Below are 26,623 nucleotides of genomic sequence, written 5' to 3'. Positions count from 1 at the left end.
GCTTGGAGATACTGATTGGGGGCAGTTCTGTTTACCAGAGTTGAGAAGAAATACAAATCACTGACAGTACCCCATGCCCCAAGGAAAGGCTTTAAGGTCTGGAAATACTTCTGGATGCAGTACTGAATTTGGTTGCTCAGCTAACAGTAGTGACCAGGTGAGTCTTTTGTTGGCTTTGATTAATGTGCCAGCTATGCTGTTTCCTTCAGACTAAACGTCAGACTACAGTAATGCACAATACTGTAGCCTCACAAACTGCAATATGTAGTGCTGATCTTGAAGATGGCCTCAACATTTGGGTGGATCCAGAATGTGGTGGTGCTTCTGTCAGGTGTGAAGCACCAAGAACGTGCAACTCTGATTCTTTGTGAGCTACATTGTTGGTAGCTTGGTTCCGGTATAAATTCAAAGTCCTGTAAGCCTGGGATACCCATAGGGATAAGGCTTCTCCCATATATATTTTACGTGAGCTGCGATCATCGAGGCTCCTCCATGTGCCACCACTGCCTGGTTAAGTTATTTTTGACCCCAAATAGATCCATACATTACTACCACAAAGATCTTTTTTGTCCCCTGGGAGCTTGTCAGATGTGTTCTGTGGTTAAGCAAGTCTGAATATGGAGCAACTACATTATTGCTGTTCTTAGATCACTCTGATAGGTTTGGCTACATCTTTTGTCTTGGTATTAAAACATACACGTTTTAATAATGTGATTAACAGGAAATAAAAGTACCTGCTTGGTACTCACAGACATCACAATTCACATTCTTTCATATGGTCTGGAGACCAAGTACTATGAGGAAAGGTTGAAGGAGCTGGTATGTTTAGCCTGGAGAGGAGACGACTGAGAGGTGACATGATAACCATCTTCAAGTACTTGAAGGGCTGTCATATAGATGATGGTGTGGAGTTGTTTTCTGTCGCATCAGAAGGTCGGATAAGAACCAACAGGTTGAAATTAAGTCCAAAGATTTTTTGGCTAAACATTAGGAAGAACTTCCTGACAGAGCGGTTCCTCAGTGGAACAGGCTTCCTCGGGAGTTGGTGGGCTCTCCTTCTTTGGAAGTTTTTGAAGCAGAGACTAGATGACTATCTGTCAGCAATGCTGATTCTGTGAACTTAGGCAGATCATGAGAGGGAGGGCAGAGAGGGTTGCATCAGTGTTTGGGTCTCGTGGCTCTTTCTTACATGCCCAGGGTAAGCTGGTCGCCACTTTAGGGTCAGGAAGCAATTTTCCTCCAGGCCAGATTGTCCAGGGATCCTGGAGGGTTCCCCCCCCCCATCTTCTGGGTATGGAGTAGGGGTCACTGGGGTGTGGGGGGAGGTAGTTGTGAATTTCCTGCATTGTGCAGGGGGTTGGATTAGATCAGGGCTTCTTAAACATTTTTCACTCACGACCACTTTTTTGCCTGAGAAATGTTTACACAACCCCGGATATATAGGTATATAAAATAGGTATACAATTCAAACATTTACTGATAATAAATCAAATTTTTCACAACCCCCACATTCAGTTATGCAACCCACAGTTTAAGAAGCTTTACAGGGCTTCTTAAGTTTTTTCCACTCGCGACCCCTTTCTCCCAAGAAATTTTTACGCGACCCTGGGTATATAGGTATATAAAATAGGTATACAAATCAAACATTTACTGATAATAAATCAAATTTTTCACAACCCCCACATTCAGTTACATGACCCCACAGTTTAAGAAGCTTTGGACTAAATGACCCTGGTAGTCCCTTCCAACTCTGTGATTCTGTATCTTCTCTAATCTGAATGAGACTTTATATTCATTTGAAATAAATGGAAATACACTTCCAAGTAAGATATCATGGAGTTAGATGAAACTCAGAGAACATTTTGCAAGTAGATCTTTGTGCATTTGCAAAAGCAAGTAGCAGAGCTGAATTCTACACAAAGCCTTTTTGTAAGTCCTTTTGATGTTTGGGGAGAATGACATCAGGAGAAAAATAGGAGAATCTGTCAACTAGGGAAAGTTTTTTGTTCTCAGTGATTCCAAACTTCCCAAATAATTTCCACCACCACTCCATTACCATGCAGGAAATACGCTTTTCTGTGGTCAACATTTATACACATGAACACATGAAGCTGCCTTATACTGAATCAGACCTTTGGTCCATCGAAGTCAGTATTGTCTATGCAGACGGGCAGCGGCTCGCAAGGGTATCAGGTAGAGAGAGGTCTTTCACATCACCTACTTCCCTGGTTCCTTTAGCTGGAGATGCTGGGGATTGAACCTGGGACCTTCTGCATATCAGGCAGATGCTCTACCACAGAGCCACAGCCCCTCCCCATATAGAATATGAATTTGCCTAGATTCTATAGACCTACCTGTGGCGCATCATCATTGTATGAAACTGGGTCATTGGTAGGGTCAAATGTTATGATGGATAGTGAAAGGAGAGTGTTGTGACAGTTGTTGGTGAGGAACAAGGTGATGGCCTTGTGGCGTTGTGTTTTGGGAAGGGAGAGCACTACTGAGGAATGGAGGACCATACTGGACTTCAGCCTCCAGAAATAGCTTGAGTCCCAGAAACTGGGGCTACCATGAGAAAGTGAGGGTGCCTTGTATGACATCTTTGGCTGCTGTTCAGTTTAGTTAAGGGACACATTTTGCATTTCCCCCCCTCTGGCACTAAAATGTTTTGGGCTATATGTACATGAGCAACAGCAGTATGTTAACTACTAGATCGTAGCACCTCATACAACTTACAGGTTCTGAACTAGTTCCAGTAACTGTGGTACAGTTATAATCAGATAATTCTGAGACTTGACCAAACTCTTAAATATTTTGCTTGAGTGTATGTGTGATTATCTTCCGAGCTTTATAGAGAGCTCAGGATCTTAATTGCTGGATAAAGACAATCCTCGTGAAAGAAGCATGCACATTGTGTCATGCTAACATGGTGTTTGGATTTCAACAGAAATATTCTTCCGCCAAGTTTTTTTTTTCTTAGACTGCTTCTTATGATTAATCAGTTTGAACCTTAGATGGCATTTTGTTTGCCCATCTTTTTCAGAGTTCCTTGTTAAGGAGAAGTAGAGGTCAACTAATTGACCTTCATCATTGAAGACTACATCATGACTAACTTGTGTTTTTCTGGGACCTACTCCATAGAACCATAGAGTTGGAAGGGGCCACGAGGTTCATCTAGTCCAATCCCCTGCACAATGCAGGAAATTCACAACTACCTTCCCCCACCAAACCCCCAGTGACCCCTACTCCATGCCCAGAAGATGCTTTGTGGAAAAAGAGTGAACAAAACCACATAGCAGTGATCTTCAATGGATGAAACCTGCCAGTGGGTTTCCTGATGCTCATTTGCTTCTCCCCCAAATAATAGGGCCATTCCTGACTTTCCTTCCGCTCACCAGAGCATTTCTTGTTCTCAGAATTCTAAATTGCTCAACAAAATTGGGGCCCTAGTCATATATAATCTGCTGTATGTTTTTATGCTCTTATTCAGAGATGTCTTCTTTTTTTCCCAATTGCAGGTGAAATGGATCCACCAGGCTACCTGGAAGATGATTTCTCTAGCCTGGATGGACTGGATGATGATGTGTTCCACTCTGACGACTGTGGACTTGCCAGTCAGCCCAGTGAGATTACCTTTCCTGGCATTTTCACACAGAGCCAGTCTTACAGCTGTCTGCTAGGGAGGTTCCAACTCTTCCCACTCACTCACTGTTGTGGTCCAGGAAGCAGGCATGCCAAGCAGCAAGACAAGGCTACACAAACACTCAGTCCATCCTCTTCCAGCCAGGACGTCATGTTACCTTGTGGAGTGACTGAACAGCCACAGAGACTTTTTTATGGTAAGAATGCTCCCTTTGCCCTGAAGAAATTTGGCATTTTTGAATATCAACTTCTTCAGAAGAAGAAAAATAGTTTTCTTAGTGTCAATTTTCCACCTACCCTGTGTAGTGCAAGTCACACTGTGAGAGGATCTGGACATTACATAGTCAGTATTGCCTCAGAAATCATGGCATTGGATTAAAAAAAAAAAAGGAATTTCAGAACCCAGAAAACTCACACTTCTTCCTGCCATTTTAAACAAGAAGGCTTCTGTCCCTCATGGGATTTGGGTTGTTGTTGTTGTTATTCTTCCACCCTCCCCCCATCTAGGCGGGGCTCAGAGCATTATACCTGCAGGCAGGACCAGCTCAAGATTTATACAGTTTCTTGTTCAGCGGGGGTGGGGGGGGAGATGAATCTTTAGCATATCTAATTAACGTGAATGAATCTCACTTTTAATGATTTTCTCAAGATGAGAAAAACCTGCCTTGAAATTTTAATCAGTGATCCTATCAGAGCAAGGTACAGATCTGTTGGTTCCTAGAGGACGTATATCATATACACTCATGCAGTAGGGAAACTGTCTGTACACACACATGCTCAGAAATGAAAACAGGATTTGATATGCTTTTTTTGGTCAGAAATTGGTCTCATTCACTTTGCATGAGTGACTCATTTTAATCTATTGAGGCGACTGTATATTTTGTTGAAGTCCCCCCACCCCACCCTGTGATCACTGTCTTATTCTCAGTTATTTGTTTCTGCCGTCACTCTTTCCCACCTCCCTCAGCTATGCACATAGTAACTGGGGCTGCAAAACAGTGCATTCCTGTGCCTGTTTACTCAGAAGTAAATCATAGTGTGTTTAATGGGGCCTGTCCCTAGGTAAGTGTGCGCAGAACTGCATCTTTACATTAATTGATGTGCTAAACATCTTTCGATTATCTTGTGCTGCAGGTTAAGGTGCTGCCTTCAAAAGTGGGATTCCTCTTTTTCTCTTTCACCAGAGAGAATGATGCTTCTAAGATGGTGCTTACTATGACCTGTGCGGCATCTGAAAACAAAAAGAGAACATTTTTTTCTTACAGTCTATTATTCTACTCATGTGCAGATTTTGTCCATTTATGCAATTAAATGGGCATGTGATCATCAACTAAAATTTATTTAATCAGCTGGCAGTCCTGTATGCAATCAAATAATCAGAGCAATAAACAAATGTCAAATTTTGAAATGAATCCTGATCATGTAATGGATAACTCAAAACCCCAAGGCAATTACTATTTCTGTTTCCTTTAGATAAAATAATGCAGACATGATAGCTGATGTCTTTCGCTGTGGCTATCTTGTTACCATGTTCATTGGAGCTCAGCTAGACGTGACAGCGTCCCCATGTCTGCAACAGGGCTGTGGTGCCATTTTAAGGCTGGGATTTTCTTCTTTCAAAAATGCCATGGTGGTCCAATCCTGAAAGCCAAACTGATGGCACCCTGCTGGGCAGAGACCCAGGCAGAGGCTTAAGAACAGTATGAGGAGCTAGCAGCCAAGGGCAGAAATGGAGGGCCCGTAACTACCACTGTGCTTAGAGAGTAATAACAAAGTCTCCTGGGGAAAAATAATAATGAGTTATCAGCCCGTTTTAAAATGACTTGGAGTCAGCTGCAACTACTATGCTTAATTCATAGGAACATTGTACTTTTGATTTATTTGCTTTGTTCTTTTCAGGGGTAAGTGTGAATCCGAGTCATCCTGGCTATCCGGAGTGTGATACTTTATGACTAATACCCTTAACTATCTTTCTTATAGTGTGTTAAATATGGCAGAAATACTATGCATTTCATGTTGAGAAGTTGCACGTCTCTGATTCTTCTCTGATATTTGGCAGGGAATGCTGGGTACCGTTTACATGCCAACCCAATTGGTTTCTCATTGAATCCACACCTCCAGGAGGAACCTCAGGAAAACCCACAAGAACTGCGTACTGAAGTTCAGATTGCTCGGAAGTTACAGTGTATTGCAGACCAGTTCCACAGGCTTCACCTCCAGAGGGTAGGCTCTCTTTGGGGCAAAGGAAGTAATGGGGATGAGGAGGCAAGGGTGGTAAGTCACAGTCTGTTATGCCTGGGGAACACTTGTGCTCCCTGCTAGTACATCTTTTTCTTTGTAGTCTACAATCAATGCCTGCATTTTATTGGTAATAATGTACAGTTGGATCAAACTGGGAAGCTTTTCTGAGCCATGTTTAGTCTGTCTGATGTTAATTTTTAGTGAGACTTTTATGCATATTTCCTCCTTCCTATGCCAGAGCCACAGGGTGGGTAATAGGGGTATGCACCATTTTTTCGGTATTTTTCAGGTTCAGGTTTAATAGAGCCAAAAAATTTCGAAAAAGCCGAAAAAATCCCTATGGTTTTCTTTTGGCTTTTCTCAGATATTCAAAATGTTTTAGGTCCTTTAAATCAAAATCTGAAAACTTTCAGCCACCTCCAAACTCCATGTGGGGCTCAGAGGCAGCAACACAGCGCTGAATGCTGTGCTCGGCCGAGCCTAGCCCAGCATTCAGCTCTGCGCTGCTTGCCACCTCCAAGACCCAGCCAGTCAGCAGGTAAGTGAGGGGGGGACGGAGGGAGGGGGAGAGGGTATTCCCCCGCCATTTTATTTTAAATGGCGGCGGGGCCGGCCCCAAAAATTATTTGGGATCTGCTTTTCTACGTCCTTAAATTGCTGTCATTTGTGGGAGGGGATAAAAAAGTCCCCAAACACCAATAAGGTGTTTTTCAGGATTCGGCTTTGCTGAATGCTCACATCTAGTGGGCAACAGTATTATGTCACAAAATAAAAATACTATTCATGTGGTCTGTAACATGACCAAAAAACAGAATCCAGAATGGGTTTGGCAGAGAGGAGCAGGCTATTTCTAAGAGGTTGTTGCTAAATGTTGACTTTGACCCATAAAAATCAGCAAAACCACAGACAGAGGGTTGCATATCCTACTCTTCCCAATAAGCTGTAGGTTGCTCCAGGCATCCCATCCTACAGTACAAGCGTTTACTTTCTTCTGCTTATGAAAATAGCTACTAGTCATTCATAAGGGGAAAGGTGAAGTGTAGCATTTGTTCACATGGTTTCATTAGGAGTTGGGTGCCCCCCCCTCACAAGACCGGGTGGTTTCATGGAGTGAAATTGTGCATAAAGATGTCCTGTGCCTTCCTACAGGAATTCTGGACTACATGGCCCTTGCCCCCCCCCCCCATCAAACCAATGGGTATTTTGCTAGTGCAGATATAAACAATGCTGTTTCCTGCTCCACCAGCTCACACTGTAAACGAGAAATTTAACAAGGAACAAAAAGAGGGAGAAGTTCAAAGACTTTATGTCCCCCTCTGCCATATTATCTGACTCACTCCTTCCCCGCTTCCTTGGTTCACACCCATAGGATTCTTCTCTGTCCCACCAACTTGAGCATCTCTGAGGAGATGTAGCCACTGAGTCCTTTCCCCTCAGACTTCTTCAGCCTCCAAACACCCTGAAGAACGAGAAGGAAAGATCCCAAACAACCGGAGGCTTCAGCTAATTTGTGTATGTTATGTATGTGTTATGTACATGTTCTGCAAGCTGTTTCGGAAGAAAAAATGTTGAAAGGCAGAGTATTCATAACGACAACAACAAAAGTCTGGCAAGAACCAACCGAATGTTAGCCAGAATGCCTCTGTTTGTTCCAGCTCCTCATCTATTCCTTTTCACTTTGTGTTGGGTCTGACTATATTAAGGCCCATTAGGTAGGGGACAGTGCTTCCATCTTCCCAAAATGTTCCTGGACCCAACTCTCCATTTAACTGTTGTCACACTTTTTGTTTAAATGACTTCATGAGAAAAAGCACCTGCATGACCAGGTTTTCTGCCTGTATAAGACAAATTATAAACCGAGGGCACAAATTTTAGATCCTGAACTTTCTGATTCCTCTTTACCTCAGTAGTCTGAAAGGAGGCGAAAACCAATGCCCTTCCAACTGTCCCTGTCACCCCCTACTTCTCTGGGAGCTATCCTTGCTTATTACAGTGGTGAATCTCACCTGCCTGTATGGAATATTCTCATGAACTTCGGTTTAGCAGACTAGGCACTAGATGTTTTGTCAGAAAATGTGATGGATGGTATCTTATTTCATTTTAGAACTTCCTTTCTGATGTTCTTGTGCTTTTAATTATCATTTTACTTTATTTTGTAAACTACTTCTTTAGCCTTGGGGAAAAAAAACATTTAAAATCTGTTAAATAACTAAAACATGCATCTTTAAACAGAGTTCTCAACTCTGTACAAAAACTAACTTTCCCAGGATTCTTTGTGGGAAAGCAGGTGTGAGAGGGACTGTGGTTCAATCATAGAGCGTCTGCTTTGCATGCAGAAAGTCCCAGGTGCAACCCCCAGCATCTCTAGTTAAAAGGACCAGGTGGCAGGTGATGGGAAAGACCTCTGCCTGAGACCTCTGGAGAGCCACTGCCAGTCTCAATGGACACTCCTGAACTCGGTGGGCCAAGGGTCTGCTTCAACATAAGGTAGATTCATGTGTTCAAAGCCCAAGCTCATTAAAACTAGTTTGTCTTAACATCCCCAAACTGATCCTATCTGGACTCGGGCAGGTTTCCATTCCAGCCAAGAATAATCGTTGCTGTGGGTTCTGCTTCTCGTCTCAAGATGAGCGTGTGTTGTGTGGTGAGGCCAAAGATTTGGTCAGGGACCAGGGGGTTCTATAACTAAGCATGCCAAACTCTCTCAAAAGGAAACCTACACTTCATGACATCAATGTATTTATGTAAGATAAGAAATTCATTCGAAGTTATTTAATGGACAGCAAGGTGCAGAAGTTGCATTGCCTCACGGTGCATATATTTTGAGTTGAACTGAAATGGAAGCATTTGGCTCAAGAAGATTTGAGTTAGACATTATACAGCTGTAAGGCAAAAGCTTTTCTCCCACTTATGGTAGCCCCCTGGGTATCAGCCAGTGCCTGTCCCTTCTCCACTATAGTTCCTGCTTTGTATAATAGGGACTTGAGGAGGTGAAGAGGGCACTGCGTTTAAAAAAAACCAGGAGATGCTGTAAGGCCATTTTATTTGCCAGGGCTTTTAACTGTAGGCAATTGCTTTTTTTTTTTTTAAGTAGTGTGGTAGTCATATATAAGGTTGCCCCAATTTCTACCAATTCCCCACTCAGGACCAAAATGTGCCCCAGTACTCAGTCCTGGTGAAGACCACCACCACCACAAAAAAAAACAACCCCTCTGATAGCAGGTAACTTGTGGAAAGGTTCATCTGGGGGGGTTTAAATTGTAATTTTTTTATTTTATTAAATTTGTATCTCGCCTTGACTGAGTTGTAAGACACCTTCAGCCACGAGGAAAGGGAGGGATAGAAATATTTTAATAAATAAAATAGATTTCCTGTAGGAATTCTGTGGTAGTTGTCACCATGTGTGCAAACTCAAGGCCGATGGACTGGATAGGATGTGCACAGTCTTTTGTGTCCTTGATCCCCTGTGGTGCCAGGCATTCAGCAGCTGGTAATCCTTTGCCTATCTGGGAGCCTTGTCTCATATTGTACTTCACCCCTCCCTCTGCTACTTCTTACATTTCTGGAGTGTGGCAGTAGTTGAGCAAAGTTTGGAGGCTTTAGATAAAGGAGTTCAGCCTTTGATGTATTTTGTCATCAAAGAGCAGGCTTGCCAAAGGCACCATGATAGAAAGATTAAGCAGAGCACTTAAAGCTATTCGGCAGACTGTCTGGTGGCATTCTTGTTTGTGGTTTTGTGTGAACCTATAAAGACCATCTGATGGGTGGGTTAGAGATTCTTTATCTCCTTCCCCCACTTTGGACATTTCCCCCCTGCTCCTAAATATCGTGTTCTTTCAATATCTGTCTCTATTTCTGGTTTAGCAAACTCTACTCAGCATAGTGAAGGTTAACAATCCCCCCTCCAGTCCTGAAGAGAAGCTGTAGAACTGGTTGTAACTTGACCCTTTCCATCTGGGGAGTGTAGCTATCAGATGTCTTTGTCTGGGAAATGTGTCCAAGAATGCCCCAAGGGAGAGAAAAAAAGCTGTGACCAAAAAGAGAGAGAGAGAGAGAGAGATTTTGGCCATCCCCTCCCTTTTCCTCAGGCAAGAAAGTGTATGTTGCTGTGGCACCAAGAGCCTCCTGAGGAATGACGGGGAGAAAAAGTAGTACTAGACAGAGGAGCCAGGAGAATCGCGTGTCAGCCGAGCATGTGGGAGAGTTAGTAAACAAAAGCATCCCTCTTTACTACTAGCTTGTGCAGCCAAGAGAGGAGGAGCTTTTCCTTTTTCAGCTGAAATAATATGTTGCATAGGAGAAAGTGCTGGTTGGCCTTTTTTAAAAAGAAAAGAAAAGCCAGAGAAAGAGAGAAAGAAACCCTGAACACAGGTGGAAAATAACTTAACATGCAGATCTCTACTGCTCAGCATTTGGACAGATATTGGCACTTAGATTAAGGCATTCTCTTCTAGCGGGGAAACAGCAGGCCGTCATGTTTGTGTGGACTGTTTGAGACCACTGACGTTTTTATTTATTGCTGTGCCTATGCTAATGCCGTCTTTTCCTTCCTACCTTGCTCTCAGCCAGTTTTCTCCTCTGGTTGCTGGCAAAGAGAATGGCGTGCAGTCCAGTAGCTCTTCTCTCTATGCTGTTTGAGAGAGTGTCTGGCCAGAAACGCTGTGGCTTGTATTATTCTAATACCTCAGGTGTCTGTAACACTAAATAGAGTTAAGATGGAAAAACACTTGTAATTATCAGAACAGCTGGCTGATGGGACAAGTTGCTTAGGGAAGGTGTGACATTTCTTCACTGAAGGCATTAAAGAGAGAAAGATAGAATGACTGTTTGAGCATCAGTCCAGTGTAGATGGGTTTGATGTTTTGGACTAGGCATACAGTAGAAGAAGAGTTGGTTTTTATATGCCAACTTTCTCTACCACTTAAGGGAGAATCAAACCGGCTTACAATCATCTTCCCTTCCCCTCCCCACAACAGACACCCTGTGAGGTAGGTGGGGCTGAGAGAGCTCTAAGAGAGCTGTGACTAGCCCAAGGTCACCCAGCTGGCTTCATGTGGAGGAGTGGGGAAACCAACCCGGTTCTCCAGATTAGAGTCCACTGCTCCAAACCACGGCTCTTAACCACTACACGACACAGGCTCATTAGCATGATTGTTCTTGATTCACACATGTGCCATGCTCTAGGAATTTTCAAAGAAATATGTGGTTTTGGAAACACAATTGACCAGAAAAGTTTTTTATATGGACAGAGTTACACATTTTGTTTAGCTCCGTTATCCGGCTTTCCTCGTATGTTTCCTTTGCTCTGATTACAATTCAGGGATTACAGTTTAGAGGGCAAATCAGACACTGATTTGCTATCATAGCGGCAGCCCGCGCAGCTGCAATCTGAACAAGGGAAAACCTGAGGGTAAGAGAATCACTGAATTCAGTGCAATATATTCTTCCTGAAGGATCTGTGGCAGTTCAGCCCAAGTGTGAGATTCCAGCAAATATTCATAGTTTTTTAACAGCTAAGCCTTGGCAACTTAAATATTGCAGTCTTTTAGAAAGAAACAACAAAAAAGTAATTGTGGCCCCATAACTTTGCTCTGCCTGCCATCTTGTTTTATAGGTGGGGAGTCTATAAGAAATAGAGGCTGTATATTCTCTCAGTATGAAAACTGCATAACTGTCAATAAAATCCAGGCGACCTGACTCCAGTCCCCCGCTCCGGCCTCTAGATCTTGCTGAGATAAGGCTTTGGGGCTTGAGGGACATTTATGCTGAAAATGAGCTGTAATTGAGAGCTGTATAGAGTGACCAATAAAAGTTTACGGTGGTGAGGCATGAACGGGAGAAACACAAGCTGTGAAATTCCTTCCTGCTTCTGCAGAAGCTCCACCAGGGAGGCAGATGTGCCATGGCGCTTTGCTACCCTGTCAGAAGTACCCTTCCCGATACCACTGAAGGGGATCAGGTGGGTCGCCTCCCTGCTCCCATTTCCTTGGCACTCTCCCACTGGGTTTTTTTTTTGCAAACTGTCTGGCACATGACCTCTTTCAAAGGCTACCCCCCCCCCATTAGTCTGTGTGGTGCAATACAGCCCTGAACGGGGACAAAACAAAACCCCATCTCTCTGGCAGCACAATGAAGAGCCCCTGAAGCCAACAACAGGACTCTTGTTTTGAAAGTGTGAAGAAATGGAGTGGGGGGGGGGGAGTTAAGACTGTGTGTGTGCCAGAGGGAGAGAAAAAGAGACTGGCTATACATGAGAGGTGGAGAAGCTGGGTAGTATTTGCTCTGTGGCCAGCACTGTTTAAATCACGCTCTATATTTAGTCTCTGAGTCATCAGGACTTGCTGACAAGAGACTGGATTTTGCCCTGAGACTTCAGCGCTGCACCTGAACGGCTGGCCCTTTGTTTGTGCTTCCGGCCGAGCGGGGAGCGTGGCTGCATCTTCAGGATTCTCAGGGCCGCTTCCGCCAACAGATTAGAAAGTTCTGCTTCTAAAGTTTTCTGCGACATAAATAGAGCCCAGGGAAACCTTTTGTTTAAACTTCTTTGTTAGCTGGTGAGGGGAGGGGAGGCTTAAAAGGTCCCTGGATGTTGGCTTCTTAGGGCCAGAAGTTTATTTTTACATGTGCTACAAATTGACTTTGTTACAGGCAAAGTAAACTGTATGATATTTCTCTGGCAATAGGCTTTCATGACCTTCGAGTACTAAATTTAACAGCCAAGCTGCAAAAACGCATCAAAAAAGTGTATGTTTTGTAATATGTAGTGTACACATATGTGAAGAGGGGGTACAAATCTCCAAAAGCTTTGAAGGCGTGTATTGGATACATTACCAAAGAGCTGCAATTGTACATATCAAGGAGCTGTAAGCAATCTCTGTGTAGGAAAATGCACATCTCTCTCCACATTCGATGTTTATTACAATGGAAAATATTGGTCACACATGGACTCCTGTATATGCTTTATATAGTGTGAATCTGTTTTTAGCAAAGACACCAGCAGAGGGCTGCATCTCCTGGTATCAGGTATTTAGCATATAAGGATCTCCCTCTGTCACCGACACTGATTCTCCATGACACTTGCCAGCTGTATATATTTCCAGGTCATCCTCATTCTTGTTTTAGCATGGGGTTAATTTTTTGGTTTGCCTTACCTGCTTCCTGAATCATATCTCTGCATTATGTCCCTGTGTCCATTTGATCTCTTGTATCTGCTCCGGCTCTTCCTGTCTTGTTCTTGCCCATTCTATTGCCGGACTGAGGTCTTGCCTCTGCGTCCACTTCTGTGTTCATAGATGGCGTGGAGTAGTACATTTATGATAACAGCAGGATACACATTTACTGACAGATGGTTACTGACCTCTGTCATTCTATCCCTCAATTTTACTTTGGTTTCAAGTAGATTGGCCCTACAGGGCTGTAGCTTGCCGGGGGGGGGGGCAGGGAGGAGGGCAACCGCCGCCCCTGTGGCATGCAGAGAGAGCAGCAGAACTGCCTCTCCTAAAGGAGGAGCAGGCCAGGTGGGAGAGTCAGTTCTGCTGCCCTGCCTGCATGCCACAGGGGCAGTGGCTGCCCCCCTCGCCCCCAGCTATGGCCCTGTGACCCTATAAAACTCACCATTGGTGCCAAACCCTTATGGTGCAATCCTATGCAGAATTACTCGAGACTGGATTAACTCTGCATTGGATAGCATTTTTAGTCTGTCTTGCTGCTGTGCTAACAGAAAGCTCAAATGTTCTAAAAAGATAAGTACTGTGGCCCTGGCATTCAAAATCTTGCCCTTTGTTGGATCTTTGATCACTCTTAGCTGAGTAATTATTGATTTGAACAGGAAGAACCTCAATTAAGGAAGACATTCTGTGATTCTTGAGAAGGAATTTGTGAACTGTTGGAGATATGTTTTAGGCCTAGGGATTTTTGCCATTGTAGAGGGTTAGGCGAGATGGCCAGAATAGCCACATCCTATCTTGATTTCTAGGGTTGCCAGCCCCCAGGGGATGGCTGGAGATCTCCCACTATTACAACTGATCTCCAGGTGATAGAAATCAGTTCCCCTGGAGAAAATGGCTTCTTTGGCACTTGGACTCTATGGCATTGTTGTCCCTCTCCTCTCCAAACCCCGCCCTCCTCAGATGCCACCCCCCAAATCTCCAGGTATTTCACAACCTGGAGCTGGCAACCTTATTGATTTCGCAAGCAGAACAATTCCTAGATCTCTCGTGCTTTGTCTTGAGGAAAAAGGCAATGGGAGGAGGTCTTTTTAGCTTTAAAATGGGTGTAAGTATGATAGTTTACAGCTGTGTTGGTCAAAAAGTAAAAGCCAAAATCACAGTCCACATATTAGGAAGAACCCAAGAAGGCACAACAGTGTGCAAGCTTGCACTTTTCTTGTGTATCGTTGGGTTGGTCCTAATGCAGGGATTATGTGGTTTGTGTGAGTAGGGTTGCCAGCAGATCAGAAACAACCTGTCCCTTTAGCAGAAAGCTGAAATGCAGAGATGAGAGTGGAAAACTTTTCATAGCATGAAGCTGACTAAACATGATCACCCAGTAATTTCTGGAGGTTCAAGGAAGGCTTCGAAGGCAAGTTCAAAATGGGCCGGCTTGCTTGTAAGAATGAAGGAACATGGAGAAGACCTAATTTAAATAAGAAGCCTGGACTCTCCAACTGAGAGGCAAGTAGTTCTAAGGAGGCAGAGATTGCTACCAGAGCTACCCCCTACTGTATGTTTTGATGGAGGCAAGCAATATTAATTCTTCATGTTGGTTCCCAGTACTGGCTTTCTTATTTATGTCTAGGGTTGCCAGCTCTGTGTTGGGAAATACCTGGAGATTTGGGGGGGTGGACCCTGAGGACAGTGGGGTTTGGGGAGGGGAGGGACTTCAATGCCATAGAATCCAATTGCCAAAGTGGCCATTTTCTCCAGGAGAACTGACCTCTGTTGCCTGGAGATCAGTTGTAATAGAGGAAGATCACCAGCCACCACCTGGAGGTTAGTAGTGGAAATATAGTACTGGGCTCAAACCAAGCACAATAAACAATACTCAAGCAAGCTATGCAAACATATATTGTGAAAGACGTGTAACATCTACAAACAAGTGAAAACAACGGTGAATCTATATACCACCACCTGGAGGTTGGCAACCCTATTTATGTTTGTCAGGTAGAATGCTATCATCCTTTGGCACCTTAAAGTGTACAGTGGGCAATGATTCTTCCTTCCCCTTTCCCTTGCCCTTAATCTGAGGACAACAGTGAACATGTCTGCCTTCTAGTCAGGGAACCTTCTGTGCTTGTTTATCTGGACTTGGAGGACTTTTGAAAGTCCCTGCGCTATGGTCTCTTGGGCTGCTAGTTCCAAAACAACTGTCAGTTGAGGGAAGAGAGGCTGTACTCAGGGACAATGGAGTGATGCATCCCTACTTTCTTTTTGTTGCAAAAGAAACAAGAAACTGAACCATCTGGGTTGTGCAATAGGAAGGGCCTTGTGGTCCTGGGAAAAGGCTGGCCTGAAGCTGTCCTCTCTAGCTTGACAGTCAACTGACCCTTCCTGTAGAATCAGCCCTGCAAGAGAAAAGCAAGTTACTCATGTTTATTACCGTATGAATTATCCATGGTCCAGGGAATGATTCACCTGCCAAACCTTCCTACCGAACAGTACTTTTTCTTCCCCTTGAAATAAAATGTTCCTGCAAGTGCTTCAGGGATTCCCTTTCACCTTAAAGTCTCTGTGTTGGACCTTCCTGTTGCTTCAGTGGCTAGGATCTCTGTGTGTCACCTTCTCCCCTTGGCCATTTCTTCCTCATCTTTGCCATGTTGTTCGGAAAGGCTTGGTGATTAAAACAATTGTCTGTTTTCCAATCACACATCAAATAAAGAACTATAGCGGTCTGCTTTTCACTTTAACATGCTTTGTTTTTCTACGACAGGCACGGCTTCTTTCTCAGTAACAAAATAAACAAACCTTGCTTTCTTTTTTGGTGCCATGAATGAAAATGGAAGAGCCACAAACAGAGCAGAAATGATTAATCTGTTGCATCAAGCTGATACCACTTCTTGCAGTAGGGAACTTGCTTATCGAGTAGTAAAACAAGACGATGCCTAGGCAAAGAATCTCTAGGTCATTAAGGAACTTGGGGTAGTATACAAAGGAGGCCCCAGTGGTAGATGACACAGCATCCTGTTTACCAGGCCCTGTTCTCAGAGTCCAAATTAACTGGAACCCTTGGGGATTCATGAATTCACGGGGGAATCTCTCAAGCGTTTATATTGATAATTAGCATATCGTGGTGTGCCCGCCACCACTATAGTATAAGACAGGGGTCCCCAGCCTTTTTTGAGCCTGGGGGCACATTTTGAATTCTGACATGGCATGGTGGGTGCAGCAACAAAATGGCTGCTGCAAGAGGCATTACCATGCACAAAATGACTGCCACCGCTACACTTCAGTAACACAATGTAGATTCCTGTGCTGAGGTGGCAGCTGCTGCAAATGCAGCATTTTTTAAAAAAAATCTGTCCATACTCAATCAGAAGTCTTCCTGGGCAAAAGCCCTACCTGGCCACACACACGTCCTAAAAACCCTTGGCGGGTGCCAGAAAAAATGTCAGTGGGGGTCATGGCACCCATGGGCACCACCACGCTGGCAATCCTGGTATAGGAACTATGGTATTTGGGTGGGGAATGTTCATTCCTTCCCTGTCTGATCTTCCTGATGTGAAACAGTCCCCTGAGCTGTTGTTGGCCTTGTTGGAGGAAACAAATCAATGGGGCAAATACCTTCTCCTGTGGGGGCTGCTTGGGAGGGAATTGGGGTTTTATAGGGTTGGCCAACTTCCAGGTGGGTCATGGAGGTCTCCTGGAATCACGACTGATTTCCAGACTACAGACATCAGTTCCCCTGCAGAAAATGGCTACTTTGGAAGATGGATTCTGTGCCATTATACCCTGCTGAGGTCCCACCCCTAATCCCACCGTCCCAAGGCTCCACCCCCAATTTTCCAGGGATATCCCACCTCAAAGTTGGCAACCCTTGGGGGAAGGATTAAACCTTCTGCCCCTGTGCCCTAACCCAGTTCAAACCACTCTCCTATGATATCTAATATTTATCAATTTTAAAAATGCTCATAGATCTCCTAGCATCTCCTTCAGTTTGGCGGCCCTCAGGAGCCAGGGCGTTTGCACTGCTGAGGTTAGATGTTGGGTATAAAGAAAGTTTCTCATGTAGTGCCCTGGAGCTCAGTGTCTCATTTTTGTAGAATGAGCAAGAATTTCATAACCCTTCATTTCTCTTCCTCACCTTTCAATTCCTTTCAAACCCCCATTTTATTCTGCCAAGTTTCTTACTTTTAATCAACAAAGAGAGGCTAAAGTTTTGCTTGTTGTCAAGATCTTTAAAGGTCACTTGTGCCATTTCTTTCTTGTGCAATTCTCCCACCCCCTCCCCTAGCCACTGTTCACCAACCCAACTTCCTTCTTCGACTGTAATGTATTTCTGACCTCTATTGCCTCAGGAAACATGAGCTATTTCCTTGTTTTTACTAATGTCTGATCTGTTTTGTGACAGCAAGTTATGTCTCCAGCCACCTGGGAGGCAAGTGACCAGTGCTGGATTTACCTATAGGCTGGACAGGCTGAAGCCTAGGGCCTCAAAATCTAGGGAGCCTCTGGCTGAGGTGTATAATATTTTTGTATTTTAAAAGAATATAAGTATTTTAAAGAATATCACAGTAAACTCACAATTTCATTTCCCTAAAAATTTCTGCTTTTTCCACAAAATGTTTACAAAGTTTGATTATTGCAAAAGTTTTCGACAGTGTTCATTTTAATTTATGCTCCCCCCCCAATCTCCACAGTATTTAACAATAACATCTTATTTAACAATAACACCTTTAAAGGAGGAATTGTGAATTGAAGAATTTTAAACACCAGTCATCATCTTCTGCTTCACTGAATGTTGTTTAAAACATTCTTCCATCTTCCTCTAACCATGAGGGTGGGGGATTCGGAGGGGCCTCTCTTCACCTAATAGCTTAGAGCCTCTCTTCATCTAAATCCGGCACTGCAAGTGACTCAGCTTCTTGTTGCTGTGTTGCATAGTTAGTTTAGATTATTATAGTTAAATGTCTTTAAAAAAAAAGTTTTCAGAGTAATTTCCACCCCCATCCTATTGGAATTCTATTTTACGCTGTTGGAATTAGAGATGTAAAATTTCTGGAAATTTTGAAGCCAGGGCAAGAATGAGTGGGGGTGGGGGGTAAAGAATGGGAAAACCATTTATGACTTAGCATATAAACTTGTTCTATATGTAGGAAAGCCAGGTCTTCTGGAGCATCCTGCTACTGCTTTCCACCACTGCTCAGATGGACAGCTGGTGGGAAATGGTTAGGGAAATGGGGGGGGGGGAATTGGTGTCACACCAAAGCCATGATGTCATTTCCAACGCAAATGAGAAGTGATGTCATCACATTGGGTGATGCTCTAGCATTCTCTCAAAATGCTATGGTTAATTCATAGAGTTTGGGGCAAATGCTAGATTGTCACTCTTACGTAATGATGTTACTTCTGGTTTGTGCCAGAAGTGACAGCACTGGTGGGGAGGGTACCCCATGGGTAAGTGCCCAGCTGCTTGCCAGCCTTGGGGTGGCAGTTGTAACTATAGGATATATTTAAGAAATTTACTAGTATGTATGCCTTAGTTTTCTACAAGCAAACTTGTGAGTATGCCTAATACTACACAGCGGGAAAGCTATAACTTGCTGCACTGTATGCAGCCTTAGCACATGGATCTTAGTGTTTGTCATTTTTGAGGGAGGAAAAAATACAAGTTAAAAACAGAAATCACAAATTGTGCTAACTAAAACAAGTGTATAACTTGGAAATAAATGTTTTGATACAGTCACAAAAAGGCGTGCAGTATCTTTGAAGATCACGTTGAATTTTTTAAAACACAGACTTCAATAGTGTATTATCATGAATGTTATAACATATTACTTGTGGGCAGCATTAATCACATTTAAACCTTAAACATCCCTGAAAATATGTTGCATACCTCTATAACGTGCACGGGAAATCAGGAATTAACTAAGGCTATAGGTTGTCATCCATAACAATCTTCATACTGCACGTTTTGCGTGAGTAAGAGATTGTCTTACAAAGTATTTCATCTGAGCATTTGTCAGTGTTCCCCAAACTTGCCAATTTTTTCCACTGGAAAAAAACTGGAAAATAATTCTCAGGGGATAAAAATGCACTCCCCCCCACAAAATGTTTCAAACCTCCCCCCGCCAGCCCTTCACATCTCCATTTCAAATTGCAACTTCATCGTACCAAGTCTACCAACTGATTGTACCAAGTCTAATAAAAGTTTGATATGTTTAGGTTTGAAAAACAAAAATGGTAACCTGCAAACCATTTGAACTCTTTACACCAAAGAACAATATCTTGAAATCCCTAATACCAATTGGGACATGTAGTGCAGAGTGTAACTATGTGCTGAAAGTAAGTTATCTTCAATCTCCAATTAATGTTTAGAAACATGATTTATAAGAACAACCTCTTGCAACATGTGGTTGTTTTATCCATCATTACTACTCCTTTTTGAGATATCTTTCTTTAGCCTAAAAATAAAATTATCCAACACCTTTCCAAGACACAATAAATTCTGGCTGGAATTATAGATCTTGGTCTCTTGGTCATTGCAAGGACATTGATGTTTGCAAAAGGCAAGCAGAGTAAAATTTGAAAGAGCAAAAGAAAGCAGCAGGGCCATTCTAAAAACACATTTGAATTTTATTTTAAGTGTTTATATATTGCGCTTGCTGCCAAATTAGCTCCTGAGGTAGCAGAATACAGACCCATAGATAGAGGAGGAGCAACCTGTGTCTTGCTCTCTTCATGAGCCCTGTTGCCAGGCACAATATTTTTAAACATTTGTGCCCCTGAGAACTTCTTTGCAATCTAAGTGAAATAATATCAGTCGACATACTAGTGTAATGCAGCTCTGTACTGGGCATAAGAAGGGCTAATTCCCTCATCTTGATTTTGATTTATATAAATGTGGGGTTCCTGCTAAGTGGGCATTACAGCTGCAGCTGCTTTGCTTTCTTATCTCACTTAGAATCAAAGAAACTATCATCCTGGGATAGTTCATTCCCAAGTTTGCAGGACCCACGTGAACTAACAGCTATGCGAGTTAGGAGGCTGCAGTGTGGAGGAGGAAGGGGGGCGGAATGGCCTTTGCCTCCCTTTTCCATCAGCAGTGCTCTGTTGACTGAAGAGAGGGTGACCTTGCCCCCTTTCTGCTCCTCGGTGCACTCCCCGACCCATGAGACTGTCCCTGTGAGTCCTCTTTTTAAGCTGAGCAGTTCTAAAATACTACTGAAAACTACTGTTGTTTCAGTTCAGTTAGTTTCAATTTATTGTGACTGTTGTATTTTGACATTTTAAATTGTATTGTTGTATTTATTGTTAGCCACCTTGGGCAGTCTCTGGAGAGTGCAGGATAGCAATCTAGTCAAACACATTACTGGGGTCAGCTCACTTGCAGCATAATAACCAGGAGTGTTCAAGTGCTGAATGAGCTTGTAATAATAGAACAGAGGACTTTGCAAAACCTCAAGGGCCAATTTTTGAATCCATTTTGACACAGTAAGGCTGCCAGGTATTTTTTCCCTTAGCATAATGAGTACTCTTCTAAATGTGCTGAGATGACTGTATCTTGAAAGTTTTCTCTGGAATATACAGAGCGTACATGTTGCAATATAAGCAGGAGCATTCACACATACATGCCTTAAAAAGCCACTTGTGTTGGCTTCACTGTAGCTCCAGCATATCCAAGTGGTTGTGTGAACTGGCCCTAATAGAGGAACACTGTGAAAACTAGGGGTGCCAATTTAGGGTTGGGAAATTCCTGGAGATTTTGGGGGTGGAGCCTGGGGAGGGAAGGGGTTCAGGGAGTAGATACCTTAGCGGGCTATAATGCTATAGAGTCCACCCTTTGAAGCAGCCTTTTTTCCAAGGGAACTGATCTCTGTAGTGTGGAGATCAGTTGTAATTCCAGAAGATCACCAGGCCCCACCTGGAGGTTGGCAGTCATAGGGAAAAGTGATGCCATGTAAGCAATGACAGCCAGCGCTGCTGAAAGGGATGGGAGACTAGGGGAATAGAATTATGGTTGTGGAGCCAGGCAAACTTTGTTATTTGTTTTCATATGATTTGGGGTTGAGTCTGTTTGGCCTGAAGTCAACAAAATCTTTGATAAGGAGGGCAGTGGTGGTTCTCAGTAGCCCAGACAAGAAACCACAAGCCTACTGATAGAAGTAAGTAAATCTGAAGTTCAGGGGCTTAGTCTCCTTCAGAAACTGGTGCAATTATAGAATCATTTGGGGTTAAGGTTGCCAATCTCCAGGTGGTGGTTGAAAATCTCCTGCTGCTACAACTGATCTCTGGCCTATAGAGATCAGTTCCTCTGGAGAAAATGGCCGCTTTGGCAATTGGACTCTGTGACATCAAAGTCCCTCCCTTCTCTAAACCCCGCCCTCCTCAGGCTCTGCCCCCAAAATCTCCAGGTATTTCCAAGCCTAGACCTGGCAACTCTTGGGGTGTTAGTGAGGCAGCGAGTGAGTCAAGTGGTACATGCTCAGATCTTTGCAATGCTAAAGAAGGTGCTGTTCTCAGACTGCACTACTTAGTTGTTTTCCCTATCCTTTCTGTGTAGAACTTAGGGCGAAGTTTTTCCTTCTTCTAGGCAGGTTAGACTGAGAAAAAATGACTAGTCCAAGCTCACAGAGCTTCGTGGCTGAGTGTGGTATTTGAACCCAGGCCTAAATCCTAATCCCATATTCAAACCATTACACCACTCTGGCTTTCCTACCCCTGTGTAACATCATAATGTCTTAGGCTGCCAGCTGGAAGCATTTTGAAGGAGTTGATAGGCCATTGTTAAGGTAAAGGGCATTAACAACTGGGAACAGGCAACCTAAGTGCAGGGTTAATGATAGCCAAATATTTGAAGGTGGATAGTATGAAGAAGCAGCATGCCTGATTGCATGACATACCTAGATTGGCCAAATGCCCCTTTATTTTAAAGGGTTGTCTGTAGGTTGCCAACCTTCAGGTACTAGCTGGAGATCTTCTGCTATTACAACTGATTTCCAGCCAATAGAGATCAGTTCACCTGGAGAAAATGGCCACTTTGGCAATTGGACTCTATGGCATTGAAGTCCCTCCCCATACCCGCCCTCCTCAGGCCCTGCCTCTAAAATCTCCAGGTATTCCCCAACCCAGAGCTGGCAACCCTAGTTGCAGACCATCATGGCACTATGGGACATAATGCAGGCACCACATTTCATGGAAGCACAGCTATACAGAACATAGGGTTGCCTTGTCCCCTTTCCCTACCGGTGGGAGGTTTTTGAGGCGAAGCCTGAGGAGGGCAGGGTTTGGGAAAGGGAGGCGCTTCAAAGCCATAGAGTCCAATTGTCAAAGCAGCCATTTTCTCCGGGTAAACTGATCTCAATTGGCTGGAGATCAGTTGTAATAGCAGGAGATCTCCAGCTAGTACCTGGAGGTTGGCAATCCTAACAGAACAGCAGTCACCTCTCCATAATGGTCTGTGTGTGTGTGTGTAAAATTCTGGAATTCATAGGCATTTAAGTTTTAAAGCAAAAAAAAAATTGGCCTTTGACAAAAGACCCCACGGCACATCCAACCCAAGGTAGCGACACAGGATTCGTGCCTCCCTCCCCCACAGCTCAGCATCTAAATTTGCTCCCTGATAATGGGACCTGAAATAACCCCTGATTGTTTTTTTGTTTTGTTTTTGTTTTCAAGTGTGTTCTTGCTTAAGGTTTAATTGGCTCCAGTCAGTAGGAAAGGGCTCCAAGACTGATTATTTATGGCTTACTGTCAAAAGGAGCTATAAAAAAGGGCAGTATTATCTTGGAGATGCTGGGAAGTAAAGCATGGTGGAGGGAGGGGGTGGGAGTGTGTGCATGCATAGGAGTGTGTTTTCTTGTACTGGATAAAATCAGTTTTGCTGTCTCAGCAGTGTGGTTTAAATTGAAGATTAACCCTTTGACCTTCACGGTGTCAAATCACTTACAGATGGATCACCAGCTACACTTCTCTTTTTTTCCCCTCTCTCCCTCTCTCCTATGTTTTGTGGGGGAGTGGGCAGTCTCCTTTACTTTTTTAAAAAAGGAAAAAAGTTGTTTGTTCTTGCAGCTGGAGCTTTGAGTTGCTCAGAAGCCAATCTGATTAAAAACAGCACTTGGCTAAACTCTGCAAAATCCAGCAAGAGTTTGGAGGGGGGGGGGACTTAATCCTTTTGTGCACGATACATAAAGGGTCTGCTCTTTTCTTTTATAATGTTGGAGCTACAATTATTCCTGAAGAGTTTGCCTCTTCTACTCCCCCCCCTTTTTTCCAAACGTGTTGTACTAATGGGATTAAAGTGTCCGTTCTTGAAAATGTAACTTAGTTTTTATTGGAATAAAGTAAACTCTTATGCGGCAACTTTTAAAATGTATGTGACCAATTTTTCAGACCAATTCTCCCTTTTTACAGCGCCAGCAGAACAGGAATCATGTCTGGTGGCAGATCCTTCTTTTCCTTCATAACGTGGCCTTGGACATGGAGGCAAATAGACACCGTGCAGCTCGGAGGTGAGACTTGGCCAGCCTCTTCCAAGTCACATCCAGTCTGCTGGGAGCACTGAACAACTTCAGGGCAGAGATGTGCATGCTGCTGGATGGACTTGAGCTTCCTGTGAAATGGATGACCCTTTCGTCGAACATACATCTTCTTTGAGGAGAACTTCTGTCTTCCTAACTTCTTGTCTTCTGCAGAGGGGAGCTTTGGTCCAACACTGATGAAAAATCTCCCAAGGAGTGTGCAGTTTTTAGAACCGAGATGCAAATGAGGGGGCTGGTATATCAAGAAGCTTCCCTTTTAGCTGAGGATGAGCGTGCAGCATTTTGTAACCTTAGCCGTTGGTTGTAGGGCTAATGAATCACAATGAACCCAAAGTTCATGTGGGTAGTTTCCAAATGAGACATGCTTGACTCACCCAAGGGGAAACTTTGAATAAAACAGCATTAGTTCAATCGCATACTTTTGCAGCTGTGCAGAAAGTATTCAATCTCTACATTTTGGGACACTGGTGTAAAAATGGGTTGGAGATGCTTGAGCAGTTTATGTAACATTTCCAGAAATATTGAAGCCATGGGAGAAAGGGGGGGGGTGGTTGGGCTTTTCTCTTAACACCAAGAAATGTTGGGGGAGGGCTTCAGTTATATGCAATACTTACAAAATTTAAACTTTTCTACTTTTAGTACATAAAATGTATTTTATATAACTAGCAGGTAAAATGGTACTTGGGTTTGGTATATTTATGACATTAAAAGTATAAATGCCTTAATCTTCTTCAGACAACAATTACAAATATGCCCAGTGTTAAAGATGGAGTAACATGATTGCTGCATCCTGAGGTACCTTAATATATTGTGTCTTTGTTTTTGACTGTTGGGAAAATAAGTATAGACAAAATATGTTGAACACCATCAGCACGGCAGTAAACAAAAAGAAGCTATTGTTGTCCCAGCTTAAAAAGGGTGGCCTGCATCCAAAGAACGGTGTAACTGGTTCTGCTCACCCAGGGAAACCTTGGCCTTGTGATTTTGTACCAGCTATCCCCCTTACCTCATAGCTAACCACTTTTGAACCTGAAGAGAGTCTCAAAAGCAGTTGGTGATGTGACATTTTGATCTGCTGTGCAAAGAAAAAGTAGGTTTTAAAATAAATCTGTTGGGCAATCACAAGTCCCTCCTGTGCAGTCTTTTTGGATACTGGCCAGTATGTAGACCTCAGAGTTATCATGCAGAACCAGAAGAAACTCACATTTTTAGGGAAAAGGCTTATAAAATAAATACCCCTTGATTACATTACAGGGATAGCAATACATTTGAATATTCGGTTAATGTTTATAGTAATAGTATATTGTTGACATATACCAGTTGCAGTCTATGCATGTTGACCGTGAGAGTAAACTCCTTTGCCGGGGAGACTTGCTTATGAGCATATAAGCGTAGAATTGGGCTGTTGTGTCATAATAACTGTATACAAAATTAGCTATCCTGGACCCATATTTATTTATTTTTATTTATTTGATTTATATTACATCCAATCCCATTAAATATATCCTTGAAAATACCAGGATAACTCATCCTTATTTATCTAATCAGAATTGGTATCTGAAATATCCACAACTTGATTCTGAACTTGCTTGAGCTTCAACGGTTTCAGAAAATGGAAGGTTTGCATGAAATGAAACAAGCTTCTTAATATTGTCGAAGGCTTTCACGGTCAAAGTTCATCGGTTCTTGTAGATTATCCGGGTTGTGTGACCGTGGTCTTGGTATTTTCTTTCCTGACGTTTCGCCCACAGCTGTGGCAGGCATCTTCAGAGGAGTAACACTGAAGGACAGTGTTACTCCAATGAAGATGCCTGCCACAGCTGTGGGCGAAACGTCAGGAAAGAAAATACCAAGACCACGGTCACACAACCCGGATAATCTACAAGAACCGAAGCTTCTTAATGTCTTTCATACTAGTTTGTGTGTGTGTGTATGTTTCAGCCATTGATCAGTTTATTTCATTCAGTAAAGAAGATGGAAGGCGAGAAGAAAGAAGTCAGAGGCTGTATTGTACTATACTGATGTTTCAGGAACAATATACTTGGCAGACTCTGAAGGTCCAAGTGTATGTGACATATGTTACAAGTCACATGTACATCAGAGGGAACTCATCTTAAAAATTGCACCTTTGCTCAGAGCTGCTCAGGCCACTGTGAGGAGGGAGGAGAGGCTTTTGCCTTCATTGCCTCACTGTTTTCCGTAGTGGAAATGACCACAGTGGGCCCTGTTTGCCCCTTCCTTGGACTCCATGTTTCCTGGGATCATGTAACCAAGGACATGAGGAGTCCGAGAAAGGAGCAAACAGACCCCATGGGCATTTCCACTAGGGAAAATGGTGCAGGTGTGAAGGCAGAAGTCCCTCATCTCCGCTTACAGCACTCTGAGCAACACTGAGTGATGGAGGGGTTTTTAAGGTGTTTCCCCAATTAACAGCTGGGTTGATTCATAGGGTCGCCATGAGTTAGAAGCAACTTGATGGCACTTAACACATACACACACACACACACACAGACAGAGGAGTCAGGTTGAGGGATCGCCACCAAACTCATGTCACATATCATGTATAGTTAAGCCCTTTGCACTCCTCAACCAAATTACCTGCTCTGCAACACTGGAACACTCTTTTCCAATCTGAATTTCCAAGGAAGTTGCTTGTTTAGTTATTTAGTCCAATTCAGCTTCAATGTTATTGCTAGCATTATTAACTTTGAATCTTGGATAAAAGAGATTTGTAGCAGCAGTGTAAATTGGCTGTATGCTCTTTGAAAACAATGCTTTCATCAGTATTTCATTCATTAATTACAAAAAGAAAATGTTGCCTAAGAGTTTTTTTTAAAAAACCCCCCCCCCATTTTAAATGTTTCCATTTTAGGCTATGAGCCCAAGAGGGGCTCTTCTGTGCAAATTTTGCAGCATTTTTTTAAGTCTTCAACTCTCTACTCTTTTTCCACCTAAATTTGCTGCCAGTTTCTGCTCTGAAGCTGTCCTTTGCAACATTTGTGCTAATTGAAAGAACTGTTTATATTGGATAAGTTATTTTTTCAA

At 43.2% G+C, this 26,623-nt stretch overlaps 1 protein-coding gene across 1 annotated transcript; it reads left to right on the top strand.

Annotated features, from left to right (window-relative positions):
- Nucleotides 1-3,522: 3,522 nt before the first annotated feature.
- BMF (Bcl2 modifying factor) lies at nucleotides 3,523-23,659 on the top strand. Its single transcript, XM_056851727.1, has 3 exons — nucleotides 3,523-3,839; nucleotides 5,702-5,865; nucleotides 23,451-23,659. The coding sequence occupies exons 1-3, from the start codon at nucleotides 3,524-3,526 to the stop codon at nucleotides 23,550-23,552; spliced, it is 582 nt and encodes a 193-aa protein (XP_056707705.1). The 5' UTR covers nucleotide 3,523; the 3' UTR covers nucleotides 23,553-23,659.
- Nucleotides 23,660-26,623: the final 2,964 nt, after the last annotated feature.

The sequence above is a fragment of the Euleptes europaea genome, chromosome 6, assembly GCF_029931775.1.
Source record: "Euleptes europaea isolate rEulEur1 chromosome 6, rEulEur1.hap1, whole genome shotgun sequence".
Classification (NCBI taxonomy): Eukaryota; Metazoa; Chordata; class Lepidosauria; order Squamata; family Sphaerodactylidae; genus Euleptes; species Euleptes europaea.
The sequence above is the reverse complement of the archived record's forward strand: the minus strand, read 5'-3'. Positions and strand labels throughout refer to the sequence as shown.

What these genes read in the sequence shown, in the direction of transcription:
- BMF (XM_056851727.1), top strand. Translation starts at nt 3,524, where the DNA reads ATGGATCCACCAGGCTACCTGGAAGATGATTTCTCTAGCCTGGATGGA. An exon ending in GCCACAGAGACTTTTTTATG is followed by an intron (nt 3,840 to 5,701) that starts GTAAGAATGCTC and finishes GATATTTGGCAG; the next exon opens with GGAATGCTGGGTACCGTTTA. An exon ending in ACAGGCTTCACCTCCAGAGG is followed by an intron (nt 5,866 to 23,450) that starts GTAGGCTCTCTT and finishes CCCTTTTTACAG; the next exon opens with CGCCAGCAGAACAGGAATCA.